Consider the following 24,916-nt stretch of genomic DNA (forward strand, 5'->3'; position numbering starts at 1 on the left):
GGAAATATGTCTATTCAGATCCTCTGCCCCCTTTTTAATCACATTGTTTATTTGTTTGTTTGTTTGTTATCGAGTTGAACAAGTTCTTTATATATTTGGATATTAACCCCTTATCAGATATGTGATTTGCAATCATTTTCTCGCATTCTGTAGGTTACCTTTTCATTTTGTTGATGGTTTCCTTTGCCATGCAGAAGTTTTTTAGTTTGATGTAGTCCCATTTGTTTATTAACTGCAGTTTTAATGAATGAATTAGATCTATATGTGTTAACATGGTTACTGATGTATTTCCAGATATGTTTCATGATAGCTTTGGAAATTACTGTGTCTGTAAATTCAAAAGCCACTCATTTTGTGAATATATAGCTAATTTGTTTATGTGATTTAATTGTGCTAGTTATTTTGAAGACTACAAAGTTTAACATCTTATTGTTTGTATCTGGTAACTTAGATAAGTAAGACATACATTGAAAAGTTCACAATAACAGTACTACTGAGATCATAAGACATTATAGGTAGCCTCTGACTTACACAGTTCTTTAAAAAGTCTATTATACTTGCTACCAAGCATAGATCTGATCACTGATTGAAATACTCTGTTTTTTCTAGACTTGTAGATCTTGCACCAGCATGGGGTCAGTGAAGGCAAGGGGGAAAGAGGCAAAGGAAATAGCTCCTCTCCGACCCCCATGCCTCCATACACCCCTACCTATCACTCTTATCCACATAATGAAATGCTTAGAGTAGATTTTGTGAAGAAAAATCACTATGCCTATACACATACATTTATACCATGTCCTTTTTCACCTCACAACCTAAATGTGGTCTTCTCTGAAATTTTTCCTCATTAAAACATAAATCCATTCTCACCAGAAATAAGGGTAAAATGAATCATTAAAATAACAGTGATCACTATAATTCTGGTATATAATTAGATATATACAAAAATATAATTTTGCTAGTAATTAACCTGTATCTTAGTTATGCATTAGGCTTAAACAATAATGTTTTTCATTTGGTAATTTTAGTAATATTCAAGCTAAAAATAAAAGCATTCTAGTATATAATTTTCCATCTTATTTTTAGAAAAACCTGAGCTCTAGATGTATTTTGTCTCCTAATTATTGCCTTTGAAATCTTGCTATTCACAACCAGTGACTGCCAATATCTCTTGTACTGATTTCATACCCATTTGTATTAATTATGAACATATAATTGGGATAGTTAATTACAGTCCCAAGTTACTAAATTAAAAAACAATGCATGGGGCTTCCCTGGTGGCGCAGTGGTTGAGAGTCCACCTGCTGATGCAGGGGACACGGGTTCGTGCCCCAGTCCGGGAAGATCCCACATGCCGTGGAGCGGCTGGGCCCGTGAGCCATGGCCACTGAGCCTGCGCGTCCGGAGCCTGTGCTGTGCAACGGGAGAGGCCACAACAGTGAGAGGCCCGTGTACCGGGAAAAAAAAAAAAGCATTATTTTTTCAGAAGAACTTTTCATGTAAACATTAAACCTTGCCAGTTCTTAACACTCAAATAAGAAAACAGCCATAGAAAATATTCTGACTTATTCCTGACAGTGTCAATCATAGGATTTTTTTTTTCCTATGCAATGGATGTAATTACTTAATTTTTAAAGATTGGAATGGCCCATAACTTGTTCTTTGTGTGCATTATTTTAGAACAAATCAGTCAGGAATTCTCACTATAACTTGGGTTGTAATAGCTACTTATTGCTAATCTAATTATGTACTTTTATTAGTTTGGGTAAGGGAAATTCATTTCTAGAAGATAAAAAGGATAAATCATTGCCCAATCCTTACTTTACTCCTATTAACTTTGAGTTTTTCTCTTGGCTTTTATTGTTTCCTTTCCTTTTCATGTGTGATTAAATTTTTTATCCTTTTCGTTTGTTATCAAGCGTTATTGTAGGAAGTTAAGTGTGTTCATCAACTAAATTTTAAGTTTAAAAAAATACTCTTGTAATATCACAGTGTTTTGAATACCTGGTAAGAAGTTCACCTCTTCATCTTCTCTAAAAATTCAATGTAGTATTTTACCTCGTAATAAATTTTCAGTCTCTGTCTAGGTTTAAGAAACCAAGAAAGTAGTCTGGGGATATAGAATAAAGTTCAAAAACAGAAGTGATATATTAACCACACTGAAACCTTGCTGTTGAAACACCCTTCTGTCTCAGCATGGTTTTTTATGCTAGGAAGATAATAAATGCCAAGGCATAGGCAGCCTACAATGAAGCAATTCAGCAACCTTGCTAAACTCTGGAACAGTTGCTGTCAGCTTGCCTTAACTAGCAGAACTGACAGTGTGAGAAGTTCCAACATCTCTTTTTTTTCTGATTCTTCTCTATGTCTTCAGTTCCCAGGGTGTATTATTTAATTAAAATATTATTTTAGCAAATTCCTTAGTGTAGTATTTGGTACATAATAGGTGCTCAATAATTATTTGCTGAGTGAATTGAATGAATGGATAAATGTCATAATGTGTAAGAGGGAAATTATATTCTGCCTTAGAAACTAAATATGTTAGATAAATTGTACATAAATGATAAACTGACTTGATGATAGAGAACAATTAAGAGTTGAAGTGGTCTTTCATTTCAATTTAGTTCCCTCTTTGTTTTCCATATGTTATTTATATCTGAAAGGAATATCATATCAACGGTCCTTTTGAAAGAGACTTATATCCAAAAAATAGACTGCATTCTGTGTGTGTTCAGGATACTTTTAGCAAAGATTAACAAAATTTTATTTTAAGCTTAAATTCCACCAATAGTGTGTGGAGGTCCAATCTCTAAAGGTTATTATTCTCATGAATTTTACTTAACTTGAATTTGTCACTGAATATAAAAGGAATGTTTGTTTATTTAAGAGCATTTAGGAAATATAGAAAAGTATAAAGAAGATAATTACAAATCTCGTTAATTCCAGAAACAGAAAAAACAATATTACTTTTTAATATTTTGGAGTAAAAGTTTATTTTGAAGGTGAATTCTAGTTCTTTCCTCACTTTAATAAGAGTTACCTTTTGGACATTCAGTTTACATTTTGTAGGTGGTTGATTTTTAAAGTTAATTAAGCTATTTCTCATTAATCTGTGCTTGTTTTGTAGTGATTTACCTGATTTGGTTAGTTTATAGGTCTCAATTGTGTTCATCTCGCTTCTTTAACAGGTCAAGAAAGGACAAGAACTGGTCGCATAGGGAAAGCCAGAAAAACTATAAGTGATAAATGGGAAAGTCAGATGTGGAGAGAAAAGAAGTTTGGCTTAATAAGTCACCTACGATACAGCTGTATTTATCCTGAAAGTATTCCACGGAGATTTGTTTTAGAACACAGAAATTTTCTTACCCAGCAGTATAATTCTCAGCCTGCAAAATACATACCACAAGAAGGAAGACCCCCAAATCTTTATGATTTTAAGAGTGCCCTAGTCCTTGGACATTTTGAAGTAACCATCTTAGGTAAGTCACCTGTTCTTCTCTTTGAATATTGTTAATTTGACATAATTTAAATATAGATGATACTATTTTGCTTTAAAAAATTAAGCGCGCCACATCCCCACCACCAAAAAAGTTAAGCCCAAGGAGAACTCCTGTTTGGCTCAAACCAAAGGAATGGAGCACTAATTCTGGAATACATTATTAAGCTTTAATTGTGGGCATTTAAATATTGGCAAGTCCTTAGAAAGTACTGGGGAGAGAAGAATGGGAACCAAGGGAACTTTCCTTAGCCCTGACTCTCCTACTACCTCTAAAACTGATTCACTTATCCTTTAGCCACCACTTTCTTGCTCATATTCTCTACCTCTTTCTCAGTGCATCTGAACCACTGAAGGGTAAAATGTAGGTTAAAGAGAAAGGCATACTAATTGAGAGAAGATTCTATGAACAGACGTCTGTTTAGCCTGTGAAGAAAATAAAATTCTCAAGTAACAAGTTGAACAGAAGGAAGCTATTCAAAAAACTATCTTGTCTGACAAGGGACAATAAACTGATTTTCTCAGGTTGTTCTAAACTGACAGGTAGCTATAGAACTTATAAAAATTTAAAGTCAACACATTTTTAAACTTATGTTTATTTTTTAATTTTTTAAATTTTGGCTGTGTTGGGTCTTTGCTGCTGCGTGCGGGCTTTCTCTAGTTGCGGCAAGCAGGGGCTACTCTTCGTTGCAGTATGTGGGCTTCTCATTGCGGTGGCTTCTCTCGTTGTGGAGCATGGGCTCTAGGCTCGTGGGCTTCAGTAGTTGTGGCCTGCGGGCTCAGTAGTTGTGGTTCACGGGCTCTAGAGCGCAGGCTCAGTAGTTGTGGTGCATGGGCTTAGTTGCTCCATGGCATGTGGGATCTTCCCGGACCAGGGATCGAACCCGTGTCCCCTGCATTGGCAGGCAGATTCTCAACCACTGTGCCACCAGGGAAGCCCAACTTACATTTATTTTTAAAGTTTGTTTCTCATGAATGAAAAATGTACACAAAAATTAATTATAAAATAAAATCTTAACCAAAATGAGCTACTCTCTAGGCTTTTATTTGTACTTGAAAGGAAGATCTTGTTACCTTAAAATGAAAGAATGATGAAGTGCCATTAGTAAATTAATTAAATGCCTGAAAGAGGATGCATTTCATAGAGTTTTGCACCTACAGTACTGAAGTGAATTACCTTGCCCTTAATCAAGATTCCTGTTTCCCCTTTACTCTCTCCCACTCCTTCTGCCCTACTTCCTCACACGTAAATATGTACATACATGTGATTGTGTATATGTATATAATCTATGGAAAGTATAAATTCCCATTGACTCTGTTAGACCTTCTCAGACCTAAGTTTCAAATGCTTCTTTTTCCTAGACTGCATTGCTTGTTATCTTTGGGTAACTTATCAATCTTAGTTTTATATCTAAGAAACAAAAATTATAGTGGAGATTTTTCATACATCACAAAAAGTAACCATGAAAACCATGAGTTCATCTGGAATCACAGAAATTGAATACTTCTCTTCTTTTCAACATGTCACTGATCCTCTAAACATCTCAGCTGTCTTATAAATATTGTGAACCTTTGTAGCTTTACTATGCATCACCTAAAAGCAAGAATCAGATATAAAGAAGGCAAATTTGTCATTCTGCCCAACCAGCTGTAATCCATGTTAGAATTGGGCTGTTTTATATCCTACCATTTTTCAAGGACATAAGTGGATTTACAGGGATAAAAGACAGTGAAAATATGTATGGATAAAACAAAACAGAGCATTTAAAAGGATACAGAAAAAGTAGGTATTACTAGGTGCCTATAAATAACAAATAATTACCATTCGGTGGTAATTTTCTGTGAGCTTTCTGGCAGGAAGGGAGAAAAAGGATTGTTCCTAATGAGGTACTTAATTTTAAAGGTAAAAGAAGCCTGGATATCTTCTAGTCGTAACCCCCTAGCTAGGTAAAAGCCAGGCCATGATTAAAAATCATGTCTTAATCCCCTACCCCTATACTGTCCCTCCCCCTTCCCTCTCCCCCCTGATAACAACTAACTTGTTCTCTATATCTGTGAGTCTGCTTCTTTTTTGTTATACTCACTCACTTGTTTATTTCTTTGGATTCCACATGTAAGTGATATCATATAGTATCTGTCTTTCTCTATCTGACTTATTTCACTTAGCATAATGCCCTCCAAGTCCATCCATGTTGCTGCAAATGGCAAAATTTCATTCTTTTTTATGGCTGAGTAGTATCCCATTGTACACGTATACCACATCTTCTTTATCCATTCATCTGTTGATAGTCACTTATGTTGCTTCCACATCTTGGCAATTATAAATAATGCTGCTATGAACATTGGGGTGCATGTATCTTTTCAAATTAGTGTTTTTGTTTTTTTCGGATATATACCCAGAAGTACAATTGCCGGGTCATCTGGTAGTTCTATTTTTACTTTTTTGAGAAACCGCCATAATGTTTTCCACAGTGGCTGCACCAATTTACATTCCCACCATCAGTATGCAAGGGTTCCCTTTTCTCCACATTCTTGCCGACATTTGTTATTTGTGTTCTTTTTTTTTTTTTTTTTTTTTTTTTTTGCGATATGTGGGCCTCTCACTGTTGTGGCCTCTCCCATTGCGGAGCACAGGCTCCGGACACGCAGGCTCAGCGGCCATGGCTCACGGGCCCAGCCGCTTCATGGCATGTGGGATCCTCCCGGACCAGGGCACGAACCCGTGTCCCCTGCATCGGCAGGTGAACTCTCAACCACTGCGCCACCAGGGAAGCCCTATTTGTGTTCTTTTTGATGATAGCCATCCTGACAGGTGTGAGGTGATATCTCATTGCTCTGCTCTTTTAGTGTGAAAGCAGCCATAGACAATGTGTAAACGAATGTGCATGGCTATGTTTGAATAAAACTTTTTAGACCCTTAAATCTGAGTTGCATGTAATTTTCACATATCACAAAATATTCTTCTTTAGATTTTTTTTCAACCATTTAAAATGAAAAAAAAGTTTCCTAGCTCATGGGTTGTACAAAACCAGGTAGAGGCTATATTTGACCCTTCCCCCCACCAACTCATAGTTTGCTGACCCCTCTTCTAGATTCCTGTTTTTAGATGAAACTGATTAAACCAATCAAGGCAGATAAGTCTGTATGATTTTTAAAGTTCTTCCAACATGAAGTTTGTCCAGCCTACACTGATACTACCTTCTGGTGGTTTATTGTCCCTCTGCTGTATCTTGCTGATCTCTGGAGGACCCAGTAATTTTGAAGTGTCTTATTCTGGGAGCCAGAAAGGTTATTCAGACCATAACCCTGTTACTTGGTCATTAGCTCTGACTGGTCTAGGGTGAATCATTATTGAAAATATTGAACGGAATTTGTAATCTTACCTCCCACGATTCTAATGGCTCCCAACAACCACCTGGGTACTGTGGCAATATCAGAAACCCATCTCAGAAGTACCAATTCTTGTGTTAAAATTCTTGCTATGCCATCTCACTTGACTCAAATAAGTAGATAGTATTAATAAGTGCTAAAATCTCGGCCCATTGCCTATTATGTAATAACACACTTCAAAGAGAAGATATTGGGATGGAGTGTAATAACACACTTCAAAGAGAAGATATTGGGATGGAGTAACACTAAATTTTCAGTGCCTTTAGCCCAGGTACAAAATTTTTAATCTATTGGTCAATTTTAAGAATTATTTCTCACTTTAAATATAAGAAAGTATTTTTCAAAAGCTTTATTGGACTCATAGATGGTGTTAGTATATCACTGACTCTGCCAACACTAATTTAGTTACCCATGAAATGCTGAGTCAGTTAAAGCTTAAGAGTTCCCTCTTCGATTTGCATTTGACTTAGACAATAAGGAAAATATTCAGCCAGTCTTTAGTAAACCTCTGAAAGCCATCTGTTTATCTCTTGGAAATCAAGAGATACAAACCCCAGTAACAATAGGTATAATTTAAGGAGAGCTGTCAAGACAGTATTTTCTAGACTTTTTGTCAAAAGATTTTTTGTCAAAAATTTTTTATATGGTTTGTTCTTTTCCTTTTCTGCAAAATGCATTTAAATGATAATTTAAAAATTTTAATAGCATTAATTGTAACATCAAAGTAATGTAATATGCTATAGTTAACATGGAAATCATAAGGCTTTACTTACCTTGATTTTTTTCTCCTATTAAAGCAACCAAGCAGGCCAACATAATTCCTGCCCTCCTTGGTACTGGCCTGCAAGCTCAGGATCAATTATTTGTACCCCTGAGGTATGCCTCCTTCCGTACTGAAGACTACTTGAACCATTAACTGAGTAGCACTGGGTTCCCTCACTCTTGGTTCCCTAACTGGCTATATCCTTAGGATATTCTGTCCCACTGGCATGCTTCCCATTATTGTATCTTGAATGGAGCAGCACACTGGATTATATGGGTTCCAGAGGTGGTTACTGTTGCCACCCCTTAATTCTGTCCCTTATTCCATTGCATAATAAAAGTAATTTAATCCTTAAACCTTAAGTAGCTACTATCAGATTTCATCAGTGTAAGACACTTTTTTCCCCATATTTTAACATCTTTGAAAATTGATACGGATCTTAAAATCGATGTCATGCCTTTGTTTAGTTGGTAGCATTTTTCTTTCTTAGTGGTATATAAAATAATGATCATCTTAAAAATCAATGGTATCTTAGATTCCATGAAACATGGTATATGCCAAGTACCCTTAGCTATGTGCTGGGATTACAAATTGCCCTCCTCTGCAACACAAACACACACACTTTTCACTGGAAAAGAAATTCAGTGACAACAAAGAATTTGAGAGGAAGATATATAAATTGCATACAATACACTTTACAAAAGAGGAATATGAGCTTGTTTGATTTTATATCTGCCTCTAATTTTTAATATAGTCCACATATATTATCACGTTTACCTAGATAGTATGTTGTAAGTTATCTAAGTAACACATAAACAGTAAGTCACCATTGAAGTGCATTATACATGTACATTGTGGGGAGGATGTTTGTGTTCATCTCTTTTGCTGTTGGGAATATGGATGAATTCATATTTGAACACAATGCACAAATGTCCTAAAGTCTAATATTCGAAAATTATAGGTTAAAAATACACACATATACATTCTTTTGCTCAATTTAACAAATATTTACTGAGCACCTAAGGCATGCCCAGCACTGTTCTGGGGGCTGAGGTTACATGCGTTAATGCAACAGATAACAGAGCCTATGGTAAAATGAGATGGTGATAAGGGTTAGAAGAAAAGGGTTGGAGAGTGCTGTTGTAGGAAAGGGCTAAATTTTAAATAGAGTTGTCAAGGGAGGTCTCCCTGAGAAAATAACATTTCACCAGACACCTGATGGAGGTGAAGGAGCAAGCCGTGTGTTTATCTGGGGAAAGAACATTCTATGTACAAGAACATCAAGTACAGAGGCCCTAGGCATGTTTACTTATACATTTGCACTCTGAACTCTAGTTTTAACCAAACAACTCATGATGAATTTTACCAATAATGTTGAAGCTAAACTCACAGCATTCTGTAATTTAGAAAGCAACTCATAATAGTATCAGTGACACACTGATAATGAAGCTATCTTCCTGAAAATATCAGGATTTCCAACTTCTAATATTTTCTCAATTCTAAAGCATACGTTTTTTTTTTTTTTTTTTACATTTGCAAGTTGGAATGCATCTTATGGTCAATGGGTACATTAATGCAGCATTTCCTTTTTCATTAAAAAACTGTTACTAAATTGATGGTATGTCTTAGAGTTAGATTTGGTATTAGAATCAAGGAAATGGGATGCCATTGTGTGCACATTGACATGAGTTTTGCAGCATTGCTAAGAGTTCTGAGGTAGCTATACTTGTAATACTGAATTGGAATCCACAGTAAATTCTAGATGGCATGACTGTTTTAGTTTATGAATACCAGATTTTAGTAATCCTTAAAAAGCTTTAAGTAGCCCTTAGTTGTTTGTTAAGTTAAAGCTATGGAACTTAGTGTCATTTGCCCATAAAAAACAAAGAACGAGGGCTTCTCTGGTGGCGCAGTGGTTGAGAGTCCGCCTGCCGATGCGGGGGACGCGGGTTCGTGCCCCGGTCCAGGAAGATCCCACGTGCTGCGGAGCGGCTGGGCCCATGAGCCATAGCCACTGAGCCTGCACGTCCAGAGCCTGTGCTCTGCAACGGGAGATGCCACAATAGTGAGAGGCCCGCGTACTGCAAAAAACAAAAACAAAAAAGAACAGACTTGCATTTCTGGATCAGTTTACAGCTTAACTGGAAGGACTTGTTTACTTACCATTTGCTCCTACTCCATACTTCAGCATTGCTATAGGGCTGAATAGGAGAGATATAGAATCTACGGGACTTGCTGACTAAAATATCAGGGAAGAATGAAAGGGAGGAGTTAAGGATAACTTCTAGGTTTCTGGTTTGGGTGACTGGGTGAAATTCAGAGTTTTCAAGATGTGCTCTGTGCGTTTACCCTTGCTCCAGCCAAGATGGTCTCCTTAACTCTGGTCTTTACTTTTGGCTTCTCCCTGTCCTGCCTGAAATACCCTTCTCTCTATTTAAATGTTACTCATCCTTTAATACCCAGCTCAAACCCTTGACTCTAGGAATCTTCTTTTATCCACCCTAGTTGACATTGACTCTCATAAAGAGTAACAGACACAGGTCAGGATTCATGTTGGTTGTTTCCCCATACTGCAACCTTTTCTAGCCCTAATGGTGAGTGATTAAAGTTTTTCTTGTATATTTGAGGACAAATGGAACCTTGTTACTACCATCCCTGGCCTTGCTTGAGTCTTATATCCTTAAGTCCAAATGGCAGTAATTGAACCAGTAGTTACCTCTGAATTCTCCTATCCTGTAATGGCACCTGTCATGAATGATGAAGAAAACACCCTACATGTCTTCATTTATGTGACTAGGCTATCCTCTGGATATTGAATTTTAAGCCTTCTGTCAATATTAAAAGATTTGGGATTGTTATTTCCAGCGGTGGAGATAGATTGCTCCAAAGTGTCTCTTCTTTCAACCAATAGCATGTATTCATAAATGTTTGCACAGGAAAGGGTTTAGTTCCTAGTTTTGAAAGTTTTTTTTTTTACAGTTTTGAAGCTATTTGGCACATGTGCGGATCAAACCAGCAAATCTGGCCACGTTAGCACCATGTACTAACCCACTGCACTTTTAATAAAGTGTGATTTTTCTTTAACAGGTCTGAATCATGAGAGAGCAATCAGTGTTGCATTCCTTCCCGAGTATTCTCCGGAAGATGTCCGAACATCTCAAATAGACACATTATTGACCTGCATGAATTACAGCTGTGTGTTTCCACAGGAATTAACTGGCAATGACAGATTTCAAGGTCCAAAAGCAGTTACAGGTAAGACAATCTCAGGATCTTTTCACTCAGAAAATAAAATTAATATTGCAAACAGTCCTAACCTTAAGATGTTATTATATAAATAGTTCTAGCCTTAACATTTGATATAGTTTAAAGAATTATTAGGTAAAAGTACCCAAAGACTTATAACTGAGAATATATTTTTAAATAAAATTGGATAGATTAATGGTTTCTATTCCAGGCAGGCATTAAGAATGTTCTCTTATAATACATTTTTAAATGTAAGTATTCATTAGACCTAAGTGGTATGCACATGGAGCAGTGCAACTTCTACTCTTCTCTCCTTTTAATTCAGGCCTTTCACCTTATAATTGCCTGAAATCTCAATACCTCCATAGTATAGTAGAGTACAATTGTTTTCTCTTATAAATGTTCAGTTATTCAAGTGCTATGCAATAAATTTCTTCAGGACTGCTAGGAGTGTATGTAATCCCAGTAGTGAAACCCTTCAACCAACTAATTGTTTAGGCTGCTACATAATATCCTGAACTATAAATCATTTCTATATACCAGTAAAATTATGTGTCCAATTATAATTATCCTATTCACTTTCTGTTGTCATTTCTATTTCCTAAGCATGTGGTAAAGTTTCTAGCCATTTTCATCAAGCTTATAAGAATATTACATTTTAAAAAGCTTTAAAGAAAGGCTTTATTATCTTGGGATTTTTGTGGTGCGTCTTTCTAAGCTGATGAAACCCTTGAGTGGGTGTTGTTTTTAAACAAGTCTTATGAGCTGTACCTGATGATGAAGTAGCTTTTGGCAGTAATGGTTACTGCAAACTGAACTTGAGTATCTAATTTTGTAAGAGATGAGGTTTTTTATTTTTCCACAGTCCATTTTAAAGATGGTATATTTAGTTAACTTGCAGTATTAATTCTTACATTTCAGCTCCTTAGACTTACAGTAACCCAGATTTCGTAATTAGGGCCCTAATATGTACTTTAAATATTTGTGCACTCATGTTCTTGCTTCATGCAGTATCCACTTCTGTCACGTTTCTTCTGCTATATGTGTATGTTATTATTGATATAAAAAATCAAGGCAAAATCCTCAGGTATCTACTAGTTGCTAGTGCCAGTAGTCTTCCAGCAGTCACTAACATGGTCAAGTGAAAATACCTGGTACCATTCTGCCAAAGCAGTTAGTATTTTGGGACATGAAGGGCAAGAATCACTAGAAAAGTGATGTAATCAAAAGCAAGGTGATTCATTTTGAACATGGAATACCGTATTTTTCATGACATAATGATAGTGTCCGTTTAGCTCTGTGCAAAGCATTGTGCCTGGACATTTTACATAAGTTACAACTAATCCTAACAAGAGACTTTCAAGGTAAACATTATTATCCCCTATTTATAGATGATTAGACTGAAAATCAGAGAGACTCACCAGCATGGATAACAGCTAGGATCTAAACCCAGATCAGTCTGATTCAAAACATTTCTATTCCCTCCATAATTACAAACTGAAAGATAAAAATATACAGAATAATGTAATGCAGTGGCTTATAGTATAACATTGGTATCATCTTTTAAACATTTTTATGAACTAGTTTCTTTTTTATTATAAAAGCTATACATGTTCACAATTTAAAAATTCAAACAATACCAAAAGGCAGAGGGTAAAAGTGAAAGTTCCCCTCCCTGCCTTTGAAGGTCCATCCCCTTCTGCCAACCTACTCACCCACTCTCTGGAGGTAACCAGTATTCTTTGAATCCTTAAGAAATTATTTTTGCATATAACAGTATATTCTGTCTCTCACACACGCATACACAAACATACACTCTCTCTCTCTCTTAAGTACACACAAATGGAATTATAGTAAACATGGTCTCATAACCTACTTTTTCCTTGTAACACTGTGTTTTGAATAACTTTCATATTAGTATAGAGAGAGCTACCTTTTTCGTTTAGTAACTATAAATATTCCACTGTGTAGATATACCTGTATTTACTTAATCAGTCCCCTATTGATGGACATTTAGATTGTTTCCAAATGTTTTTTTTTCTTTTTCAAATGTTTTTGATATTAACAAACAGTACTGCAATGAGTATATCTATCTGTGTGTATGTATATAATATAATCTTTGTGCACTTACACATCTGTAGGATGAATTCTTAGATGTCACTGACTCAAAAGATATATGCATTTATAACAAGTTACACTTTAACCAAAAGAAAGAGTGCCACTTTACTCACACCCTTAGAAATACTAGGTGTTATCAGTCTTGTTAATCTTTGGCAGACGATAGGCAAAAAAGTATTATATCATTATCTTCATTTGCATATCTTAATTATTCTAAGCTTGAATATCTTCCTATGCTTATTGGCCATTTATATTTTTTCTTTCTATGAACTTTCTATGCTAGCTTTATTTTTTCCATTTTTCCATGAGCATTCTTTTCCTTATTAATTTGTAAGTTCTCTTTGCATATTGAAGGAATTTACCCTTTATTGTGTGTTGCAGTACTTTTACCAGTTTGACGTTTATTCAGTGGAAATCTTGATATTTTAAGTAATTTTATTTTTATGTACTCAAATATATCAATCTTTCATTTCTATGGTGGCTGGTTTTATGTCATACTCAAAAAGGCATCACTCAGTCCAAGATTTTTTTTTTAATTCATTATGTGTTTTTCTGATACTTTTATAGCTTTGGTTTTTTACTCATATATAATTTGTACTGTGGTAAAATATACGTAACATAAAATTTACCACTTTAACCATTTTTAATTGTACAATTCAGTACATTTACACTAAGTACATTTACAATGTTGTGCAACCATCATCGTTACCCATTTTCAGAACATTTTCATCATCTGAAAACAGAAACTCTATACCTGTTAAACAATAACTCCCCATTCCCCCCTCTCCCTAGCTCCTGGTAACCTCTTATTTTACTTTCCGTCCCTGTGAATTTGCCTATTCTAGGTATCTCATATAAGTGAAGTAATGCAGTTTTGTCCTTTTGTGTCTGGCTTATTCACTTAGTATAATATCCTCAAGATCCATCCATGTTATAATATATATCAGAATTTCATTTCTTTTTATGACTGAATAATATTCTGTTGAATGTATGTACCACATTTTGTTTATCCATTCATCTGTTGATGGACATTTGGGTTGTTTCCATTTCTTGGCTGTTATGAATAGTTCTGCTGTGAATATTGGTATTCAAGTACCTGTTTAAGAAGTCCCTGCTTTCAGTTGTTTTAAGAATATCCCTAGGAGTGGAATTGCTGAGTCATATGGTAGTTCTATATTTAACTTTTTGAGAAACAACCAAACCATTTTCCACAGCAGCTGCATCATTTTACATTTTCACCAGCAATGCACGAGGATCCCAATTTCTCCACATCCTCGCCAACACGTTATTTTCTGTTTGTTTGTTTGTTGATAACAGCCATCCTAAAGCAGTATCTCGTTGTGGTTCTGATTTGAATTTCTCTAATTACAAATGATATTGAGCATCTTTTCATGAGCTTATTGGCTATTTGCATATCTTCTTTGGAGAAATGTCGATTTAAGTCCTTTGCCCATTTTTGAATTGGGTTGTTTGGGGGTTTTTTTGCTTTTGATAATATGGCTTCATTTTTATAATTTAAAATTTTAATCCATTTGGAATTTTATTTTGGTATAGAGAATGAGATAAGGATCCAGCTTAATGTTTTCCCAAGGGATTAGCCATAGTTCCCAAATCATTTATTGAATAATACTTACTGTTATGGTGTTATAATTGGTATTATATTTAACTATGAAGTACAAGGATATATATATATATATATATATATATATATATATATATATATATATACACACACATATACATATACACACATATATATATCCCACCTCTTTGAAAGCATTGTTTTCATTGATAAACATTTCAGAAGCATAGCATGATATGGAAAGGTTTTAACACATGTAAGAAATAATTTTATTATTCTCTAGATAGCCAGAGTTTCCGACATTATTTTCAGAGGCAGGAATACCACACTATATTACAAGGTAGGTTAGACTGTGCTGCAGTACAAAGCAATTCCAAAGTCTCAGTGACTTAATACAGTAAAAATTTATTTCTTGCTCAAGTCAAGTCTGATGCAATCAGTTATTAGCTTTCTCCCCAGCAGTGATTCAGGAATCCAGCATGCTTCCATCCTGTTGCACCTCCAACAGGAACAAATGGCTTCTAGGGTTGTCTAGGCAGAGGAAGAAATAGATGAAGGAGACACTGACTTTTAATTTTGTTGGACCCAAACTGCCACATCATTTCTGCTCACATTCTCATTTGCCAGAACTTATTTACATGATCCCAAGCTAACTACAAGGGAGGCCAGGACACTTTGTCTCCCATGTGACCATGAAGAGGAAATGGAGTGGCAAACACAAAGCATTGCCTTTGTCACACTCACCTTCTGCATATGTGATGTTCCTAAAAATGTACAATTTTAGTAATTCCAACATTTTAAAGTGACATGTAGAGAAGCTTATTTTATAGGTAAAATCTATAATCATTTTAAAATGATTCCTTTGTAATGTAAATAATAACATTTTAATTTAATACTAGGTTTTCTTAAGTAGAAAATGATGGTTGCTGGCATTTAATTAAGTGCTTACTATGTGTCAGCTACCATTCTAAATGCTTTTACATGCATTTAATCCTCACAACAGCCTATGATATAGGTACTAGATGAGCAGATTGAGGTGCAGAGAGGTTGTCATTTACACAGGTAGGCAGAGTTACCTAAACAGAAAGCTTACTTATACGTTATGTTGCAGGTACTACGTAAGTCATTATTTGTAGAATGATATGATGACAATTAGAATTATTAAGGTTTGGGTTTCTGCTGTTAGCATCAAATCTGAAGAGCTTGAAATCTTTCCAAAGCATCTGGATTAAAGTCCATCCCACTCAAAGAAGAAGAAAATTATATAGTACCAGCAGTTGTTATTATATTCATTGTGCTTTAGTGAACTTGCACAATTTTAAATCATTCATCAGATTTTGTGACATGCCTAGCAGATGTGGCTGTCCTATGCAGCTAATGAAGCCTAAGCTTGAGGAGCTCTCACTTGTGTAAATCCTTTCCACAGCACTTCTAGGGTTTTTTTTTTGTGTGTGTGTGTTGTTGTATTTTGTTTTCTCTTTCATAAAGAAGACCCCCAAATAGTATACCTTTCAAGCCCCACAAAATCTAGATCCACTACTGGGCCTTGGTCAAAATTTTGTAGAGATATAGCTCTAGCACAAAAGGTTAAGAGCCCATGCCTTGGTGCCAGACTGTCTGGATTAGAATCACCCTGTGACTTTGCTTAAGTTACTTAACCTCTAAATGTTTTAGCTTTCTCATGTTTAAAATGAGGTCTTTGTCATGTGTAACCACTGAAGTCTGTGATACAGTAGCTTGGTAGTGGTTAGTGTTTTGAAAGAGATTCCTTAAATACCATTTTAGCCAAGAAGAAGAAGAAAAGAAAAACATTACTTTCTCACCTTTTGCAGATTGGCTCTGTGTTGTGGCACCCCTTCAGTGCTTAGCCAAGATGTTTATGACTCTGTCTTAGCCCTCACTTCCTGTTCTACAGAGACTGATGGTCAGCCAGAGGTGAACAATGAGAGTTTTCTCAGGCCTTTTCTGAACATGCATCCAGCACTGGGTATACATGTAGCCTTCTTGATTCCTTGGAATACACAGGAGCTCTTAAAAGCTCATATTCCCCCACGTATCTCTTTTCCCAGGCCCTTCCTCCCCAGGCTTTTTGGTCTGTCTATTGCTTGTCCCAACTTTAAAACCCTGATCTATCTGCTCTGACAAATGCTTTTGCCTTTATATGCTTTCAACAAAAGCCATTGGGAAAGCTACCCTAGTCATGGGATGCTCCAAATTGGGTGAAACACAAGCAAGCTCTTGCATCTGACCTTGAGGGAGCTGCCTGACAGGTCAAAATACACAACCACATCTTTGAGAATAAGGTCTGCGTAGCTCCCTCTGGTGCTAGCAACCTGCACCAAGAGTACGAGCTGCCATCTTCATGGCTGCTACTGATCTGGGGAGTAGGCGGGCAGTTTAAAACACCACAGCACACTCTTACCATAGTGCAGCAACTTCTTTCTTCATTAATCTTTCACCAGGTTGTTAAGTTTTTGTCTAGATTCCAGAGTTCTGGAAAAGTTGATCTGAGAGGTTTTTTGCCAGCTTATAAGTTGCTTTAGTGGAGGAACAGAGCCCTGAAATTCCGTACTCTGCCATTTTCATCAATGTCACTCACCCGATCCATTCTTGATAAAGCTTCTTAAGAATATCCAAAGCTAAGTGTTAGTTAATAAAGCCACTTAAAAGGAAACATACTTTAAAAGAAGCTTCTTTTTTAAATTTTGCTTTATGTCTTGTAAATTTTGCAAATAATTGATGATTGAATTGCAAAATAGAAAAATTTATCTTTGTATTTCCTTGAAGGGTAGTAAGAAGTTGTTTACTTGGCACCTAAATGACCTTGAAAATATGTAGATTTACTTTGCTCCACTAAATAAATAAATAAACAAACAAATAAGGCTTTGGAGTACCAGCCTGTATCTTGACATTTTTGGTAACATCTGTTTGATGTATTCGCTGTTATTGGCAGAAATTACTATATTATAACTTTGATGAATGTATGTGATGAACTGGAGGGAAGAGGGAGAAGATGAGAGACACTGTTAATTATAAGAAAAAAAATCAGCTTATGTGATACTAAATCCAAGTAAATATTTAACTATTTTACAATACTTACCATCTGCTTTTTACTTTTAGGTGATATTATAAAAGCAGCAACTGAATTGGATAAAGTGCATATCGTTGGTATCTTGGATATCTGTAATTTAGGTAACGGTAAAACAGAAGTCTATTTGCACAAAATTTATAGACCAGATAAAACTTCTTAAAAACTGGCAGATGAAATTATTAAAGGTTATAAAGAGGGCATTGCTTTAAAGATATTCTGTCAAAAAAAAAGATATTCTGTCATTTTGTTGGTAATTTCAGTAACTGTTTCTCAGAGTATTACATACACTCTAAAGTTAAGTGGTTTTATGTTCGTCTTGTATTTGGAGCTAGCACACTTCATTTTAAATTCATTCTTTGGAAAGGTCACTGAAACAATTTGTGTGTATCAAGAAAGTTCATCTTACTTCTTTCTATATGACTGTTATCTTGACTTGTGATAATTTGTGTTCACTGTTCTATTTGTGAAGTATACTTTTATTCTAAAGCCTCAGCATAAGGCATCCCAACTTAAGAGTAACTTTTCATGGACATTTAACATTTTATTCGGCTGTAATGGGGAATTTTGAATTGCTGATTTGAGGATTAAATTCTCCTAAAATGGTCAACCTGAATTTCTCAAAACCAAGGTAGTTTCTATCATTTTCAAAAGCACACATGGATTGTTATGTTCCATTTGCCTTGGTCTTTAGTTTGGTCAGCTGTACAAAGAGCATGCTAAATTAAATTGTTTTAAGGTTTTCTACTCCCTAATGTGACTTCTTATCCTTTGAATTTCTAAATGTTTTGACCAGTGTGTGGTCTTAAAGCCAGAGGCTACAGTATGTCTGTATTCTTGCTATGTTCATTTGTAATTTTGGTACATGTAATGTGAGTTTAAATAGTGAAAATTTATCTCAAATTAACATTTTAAGTGCTCATATTGAAAGTATAAAAGAGTAGCTAAGGGAATTGATTTTATTCTGGTTGTCTATCTTACTTCATTTTAACTGTAAATGGCCATTCCACATGTGCAAGATTCTGTGATTGACATCTACGTGGTTAGTTAGATGAGCCAAAATGACCATCACTTGAGTTAAAAAGTACTGTTTCAGGCTTCCCTTAGTGGCACAGTGGTTGAGAGTCCGCCTGCCGATGCAGGGGACGTGGGTTCGTGCCCTGGTCCGCGAAGATCCCACATACCGTGGAGCGGCTGGGCCTGTGAGCCATGGCCGCTGGGCCTGTGCTCCGCAACGGGAGAGGCCACAACAGTGAGAGGCCCGCGTACCGCAAAAAAAAAAAAAAAAATACTGTTTCAAGATGAATCCGATTGTAGTTAAGCTATTAACTTTTAGGCTTCCTTCTAGCCCTGTGGTTCTGTAACTTCATATGCTATACATTTTAAATGTGTTGGGCATCATGAACCTAAAGACAGATGCTACAGTTTTTTCATAAATGTGTTCAATCTTTTGTTCTTTAAAATTGTGTTTAAACATTAATTAAAATAGGGAATCCTTCTCATGTTAAAATTTTGACTGTATTATTAAAGAAGTTAAAACCTATCTCATTTTGAATGTATTTGATGTTTTTCCTTCATATTTTTGGCCTATATTAGACCTACACATGCTTGCTAAATGAGCCAATATGATTCTTCCATATGGGTTGAAAACTGTTGTTTATCAAACAGAATCTGGGCTTTTGTATTAAGCTATTATAAACTTTAACAGGCAATTCAGTTTTAGTGCCTCATAAAAGTTGGAGAAGGGAAAAAGTTAATACTTAAATGGCTATTGACTAAAATACCTCAGGCCGAGATTGCAAAACTACACACTTTAACAGGTGTAATTTCTGTTCTTATATTGAATGAGAAATATGAACTCATTATTAAGTTTTAGGATCCTGGACTTCCCTGGTGGCGCAGTGGTTAAGAATCTGCCTGCCAATGCAGGAGACACGGGTTCAAGCCCTGGCCCGGGAAGATCCCCACATGCCACAGAGCAGCTAAGCCCGTGTGCCATAACTACTGAAGCCTGGGCACCTAGAGCCCATGTTCCACAACAAGAGAAGCCACCACAAGGAGAAGCCCGTGCACAGCAACGAAGAGTAGCCCCCGCTCGCCACAACTAGAGAAAGCCTGTGCACAGCAACAAAGACCCAACACAGCCAAAAATAAATTAATTAATTAATTTTAAAAAAAGATTTAGGATCTTTAAAAACAACTTCCATGGCAATTTGTTTTATATTATAGTAATGTTTCTATCCAAATTTGGAGTTAAACATCTATGTCCACATTTCCAGTTTATGGCAAAATTGGTTAGCTACTGTGGCAGTTTTCTAAGAAAAAAAGCAAACTACATCAGAATACCTTATCTTCAAGTGACAATATGTGTTGATTCTTTTCAAAGCAACACAAATATACTACTGTGGTGTCACTTTTATATTAACAAATCAGTTAGTAAATTATGAAATATTACATAGTCTACCACAAGACCACAATCTTTCACTGAAGTTTCTAATTTTAGATGGTACATGAGATCTACACATTGAAATCCTTTGATAAACTATTAAAAGAAGAATCTGAGTACATGTTTATCCTGCCACTTTTCTTTGTTGGAATTATCCTGCATTAATTTTATTCATATTAAGACAAGGACTTTTAAAAATTTTGAAACCCTTATTTGGTGACACTAATAATATTTGATGTTTTTGGCTAGATAGCTTCTGCCAACATGGACTATAGATTATAACCAATTCTATTATTCTGAAGTCATTTATATGGTTTATAATTGAGCTGGTTGCTATTTTACTAGTTACCTGTTCAGGTACAGTTCCTTTTTTTTTTTTAAGCATTGCTACCCATGAGTTTTCAGGTAAACTGATGGGAGGTGAAGTATGTATTAGTACAGCTTATTTCAGTAATCAGTTGTGCTTAGTAAGGAAATTTTAGGGAAAAGGGTTAAAATGAATACGTAAAACTAGATTTGGGGATTATCTGAAGATTTCAGTTATTTGCGATTATATTTGAGTCAAGTCATATTACATTAATGTCACATCTCCAAAATGGAAACATTAGATAAAAACTTATCTCTTGGTCTAGGTCACACCACCCACTAAATATTATCCCTCATTCTTACATTGTTATGTTGATACCACTTCTAGCCCTAAGTTTTTGCTTTCCTTTATACTAAAGAAATAAAAAGTAGATTTTGAAAAAACAGACTTAAAGCTAGCCACAGGTCTGTCCCTAAATCCCTGTGGAACTTTAAGGAAAGCCACTTAAACTGCTTGGCCTTAGTTTTCTTATTTGTAAAATTTGCAAAATAATGGTCCCATCCAGTTGTATGATTCTTTTGGTATGTTAATATCGTTATTAGAACAGTAAAAATGTCTTTGTGTTATTATCATGTGTGTCATGAAAATGTGGTTTTCTGTGAAGAACATTTTAAAGTTATGATTAGACCATTATCAATTATAGCAGCTCATCATAACAAAAAAAATTGAAATATTTAAATCCCAGTTATTTTTATTGCTGATGTTCTTCCTAATTTGTTGCCTTTTCAGTGATTGATACATATATGTATTTTTTTCAAAACAGAAATCTGAAATATTTTAGCTGTTTTTAATCATATGCACATTTTCATTGAAAATCAAGTAACTTTTTTTAAAATTTGAGTACTTCTGATGCTATTCTGAGATTATTGCATGTGACTTCTAGTCGCTTAAGATCTAGGAGTTGCCCCTAACAAGGTTTTTAATGTCTGTTTTGTAGATAGGAACCTGAAACAGAAAAAGACTAAATGATTTAATGTAAAATTGTCAAGGTGGGCTTCCCTGGTGGCGCAGTGGTTGAGAGTCTGCCTGCCAATGCAGGGGACGTGGGTTCGTGTCCCGGTCCGGGAAGATCCCACATGCCACGGAGCGGCTAGGCCCATGAGCCATGGCCGCTGAGCCTGCGCGTCCGGAGCCTGTGCTCCGCAATGGGAGAGGCCACAACAGTGAGAGGCCCGTGTACCGCAAAAAAAAAAAAATATTGTCAAGGCAATTAAATTTTAAGGTTGGGCTTATAACTCCAATGTCTGTTTCTTTAAACTCTAATTTGAGCACAAAGTAAAACGTTTGAATAATAATAAATTTTCAGCTAGTAGATTACTGTGAGATAAACTTCTCTAAATCCTAGGGTTCATAAAATAATGAGCCCAGTTATTGCAGCATATATCCAAGTATTTGAATGCCCACTCTATGGCAAGCACTGAGTTTGCACTAGGAACACAATACAATACAAGCAAAAACAGACATGGCCCCTACTGTCATAAAGCTTACAGTGTTGTGGAGGAGAAAGACATTCAAATAATTGCACAAATAAATAAGATAAATTTCACAAAGGAAGCTGGCCGGGGGGCATTGGGAAAGTTTTTCCTGAGGAAGTGAACTTGAGGTGAAAAGGCCTTGCAGCACAAGGTGTGCTTGAGAACTTGAATGAGAACTGATATGGCTGGAGTGCGGAACGTTGGATACAAGACGAGACAGACAGACAAAGGCATGGTAAGGATTTTAGTATGTATCTTCAGAGCACTAGGAAGCCATTAAGTGGTTTGTGGCCAGGGATATGCCTTGATTCGATTCATGTTTTAGAGTGGTCACTGTCTCCTGGAAGGAGAATGGATTATAAGAAGGTTAGCAGAGACTGCTAGCTGTACCCTAATACCTATTCTATAGTAATAGTTCTCCCCATGTTTAGCTAAACACATGGCTATGTAGAATAAAGAATACTTTTTCTTGCTTCCTTTGTAGCTGGATATGGCCTTGTGACTATTTCTTTTATTTGGCTAGGGCTAATATTAAAATTAATTTCTTTTGAACATACACCAAGTCAGAGTCACCCAAGGCAGAACTGGAAGTTTGCTATGAATAATCAAGGGGTACCTGTATTCTATTAGAAACACAGCCCTGTACTTCCTCATCTTTATTTTTTATTTATTTATTTTTAATAAATTTATTTATTTATTTTCGGCTGCGTTGGGTCTTCGTTGCTGCACGCGCGGGCTTTCTCTAATTGCGGCAAGCAGGGGCTACTCTTCGTTGGGGTGCACGGGCTTCTTATTGCGGTGGCTTCTCTTGTTGCGGAGCACAGGCTCTAGGCTCACGGGCTTCAGTAGTTGTGGCACGCGGGCTCTAGAGTGCAGACTCAGTAGTTTTGGCTCGCAGGCTCTAGAGCGCAGGTTCAGTAGTTGTGGTGCCCGGGTTTAGCTGTTCCGTGGCATGTGGGATATTCCCGGACCAGTGCTCAAACTCGTGTCCCCTGCATTGGCAGGCGGATTCTTAACCACTGCGCCACCAGGGAAGTCCTCGTCATCTTTAAATGGTAGGTTTGCCATAGCTGTTACTCAATCATATGGAAAAAATTGAAATGTTCCTTGCTTAAGAGATGAGTGATTCACTTCTCTATACCTTAATTAATATTGTGTACCTTTGCTAAGATACTTAATATTTATTAAGGTACAAGTAGTTGAAAAAGTCCAGTAGTATTAAATGTTTGAAACATAGCAGTGGTTCTCAAACTTGACTTCATATTGGTATCACCTGGAGAGTTTTAAAAATTACTATGCCTGGGCTTCCCTGGTGGTGCAGTGGTTAGGAATCCACCTGCCAATGCAGGGGACACAGGTTTGAGCCCTGGTTCAGGAAGATCCCACACGCTGCAGAGCAGCTAGGCCCGTGTGCCACAACTACTGAGCCTGCACTCTAGAGCCCGCGTGTCTAGAGCCCGCGCGCCTAGAGCCGGTGCCCCGTGACAAGAGGCCACCGCAATGAGAGGCCCACGCACGGCAGTGAAGAGTAGACCCTGCTCACCGCAACTAAAAAAAGAAAGCCCACACGCAGCAATGAAGGCCCAACGCAGCCAAAAATAAATAAATAAATTAATTAATTAAAAAAATTATTCCTACGTGCCACCCCCACCCCAGGTTTCTGATTGGAGTGTAGCCTGGGCGTCAAGAGAGTCAACATCTCCCCCAGATGATTCTAATGTGCAGACGAGTTTGAAAACCACTGTTACATAGTCCTGTTTCAAGCACTTGTTAGTTTTATTAGAGATCAAGCTTCACCCAGTACTTTGAACTTACCTCCTATCTAGGTGCCATAGTTCATCTGCTCTCAATGCAGCTTCCACTTCAATTGTTCTGATAAGGAAAAATTAACAATTGATAGTTTTGAAACAACTTTCATTTTCATAGAGTTCTAGCATGGCAGATCTGGAAAAGACTTGATAGATAAATTTTAACCCAACCTCTTGCATTGTGTAAAAGAAGAAAAAGTCCAGGAGAGGTTATTATTTTCCTGAGGATATAACACTAGCTGTTGCAGTATCAGCACTTGCACAACCTTTTGGTTTTTAAGATAACTTCAGAAATGTTCAGAGAACCACGTAAAGTACAAATAAAACATCAGACCTTTATAGATTGGAAGTTGAAGCACGATGAGGTTGAAATAAAATGACAGCAGCTAATCTGTCAAAACTACAACTAGGACTTCCCTGGTGGCGCAGTGGTTAAGAACCCACCTGCCAATGCAGGGGACACGGGTTCAATCCCTGGTCCAGGAAGATCCCACATGCCGCGGAGCAACTAGCCCGTGTGCCACAATTACTGAGCCTGCGCTCTAGAGCCCACGAGCCACAACTACTGAGCCCACGCACCACAACTACTGAAGCCCAAGTGCCTAGAGCCCGCGTTCCACAGCAAGAGAAACTACCGCAATGAGAAGCTCGCACATCGCAATAAAGAGTAGCCCCCACTCACTGCAACTAGAGAAAGCCCGCGCGCAGCAATGAAGACCCAACGCAGCCAAAAATAAATTAATTAATTAAAAAAAAACTACTAGATCCCATACTATTCATCATGTACAACTTGTATAATCTAAAGTTCTTAAATTGTAAAGTGTGTAAGAATTACCTGGAGAGCTATTTAAAATGTGAATTCCTATATATATTCCTCCAATTTTGATTCAGGCTGACCCAGAAATCTTCACTTTTAATAAACTTCCAAGTGAGTCTAATGTAGGTATTCCACAGATAAAATTTTAAAAACATTGAATAAGTACTAGACCACTCACCTCCCCCCCCAGCAAATTACCTTAAGACTTAACTGGAAAATTGCATTGATGGGTATTTATCGTTCTAGGACTAATTTTACTTAACTGTAAAATTTTAAAAACAATCTAAAATTATCTTTGTGAGTTATGACTCTCTGAAAGC

The 24,916-nt window shown here is 36.5% G+C and overlaps 1 protein-coding gene across 2 annotated transcripts in view; it reads left to right on the forward strand.

Annotated features, from left to right (window-relative positions):
• RADX (RPA1 related single stranded DNA binding protein, X-linked) overlaps positions 1-24,916 on the forward strand; it is a 71,596-nt gene that overhangs the window by 44,582 nt on the left and 2,098 nt on the right. Inside the window, exons 12-14 of one of the 2 annotated variants that reach the window (XM_027089577.1) lie at positions 3,189-3,479; positions 10,737-10,904; positions 17,716-19,226. In XM_027089577.1, the coding sequence (XP_026945378.1) occupies positions 3,189-3,479; positions 10,737-10,904; positions 17,716-17,846 (590 nt within the window). In that variant the 3' untranslated portion in view covers positions 17,847-19,226. Of the gene's footprint in view, positions 1-3,188; positions 3,480-10,736; positions 10,905-17,715; positions 19,227-24,916 lie in introns of those variants that run through there. The other variant, XM_027089578.1, reaches the window with a different exon arrangement.

The sequence above is a fragment of the Aethalodelphis obliquidens genome, unplaced genomic scaffold, assembly GCF_003676395.1.
Source record: "Aethalodelphis obliquidens isolate GAN/ISIS:26980383/991018 unplaced genomic scaffold, ASM367639v1 scaffold66, whole genome shotgun sequence".
Lineage (NCBI taxonomy): Eukaryota > Metazoa > Chordata > Mammalia > Artiodactyla > Delphinidae > Aethalodelphis > Aethalodelphis obliquidens.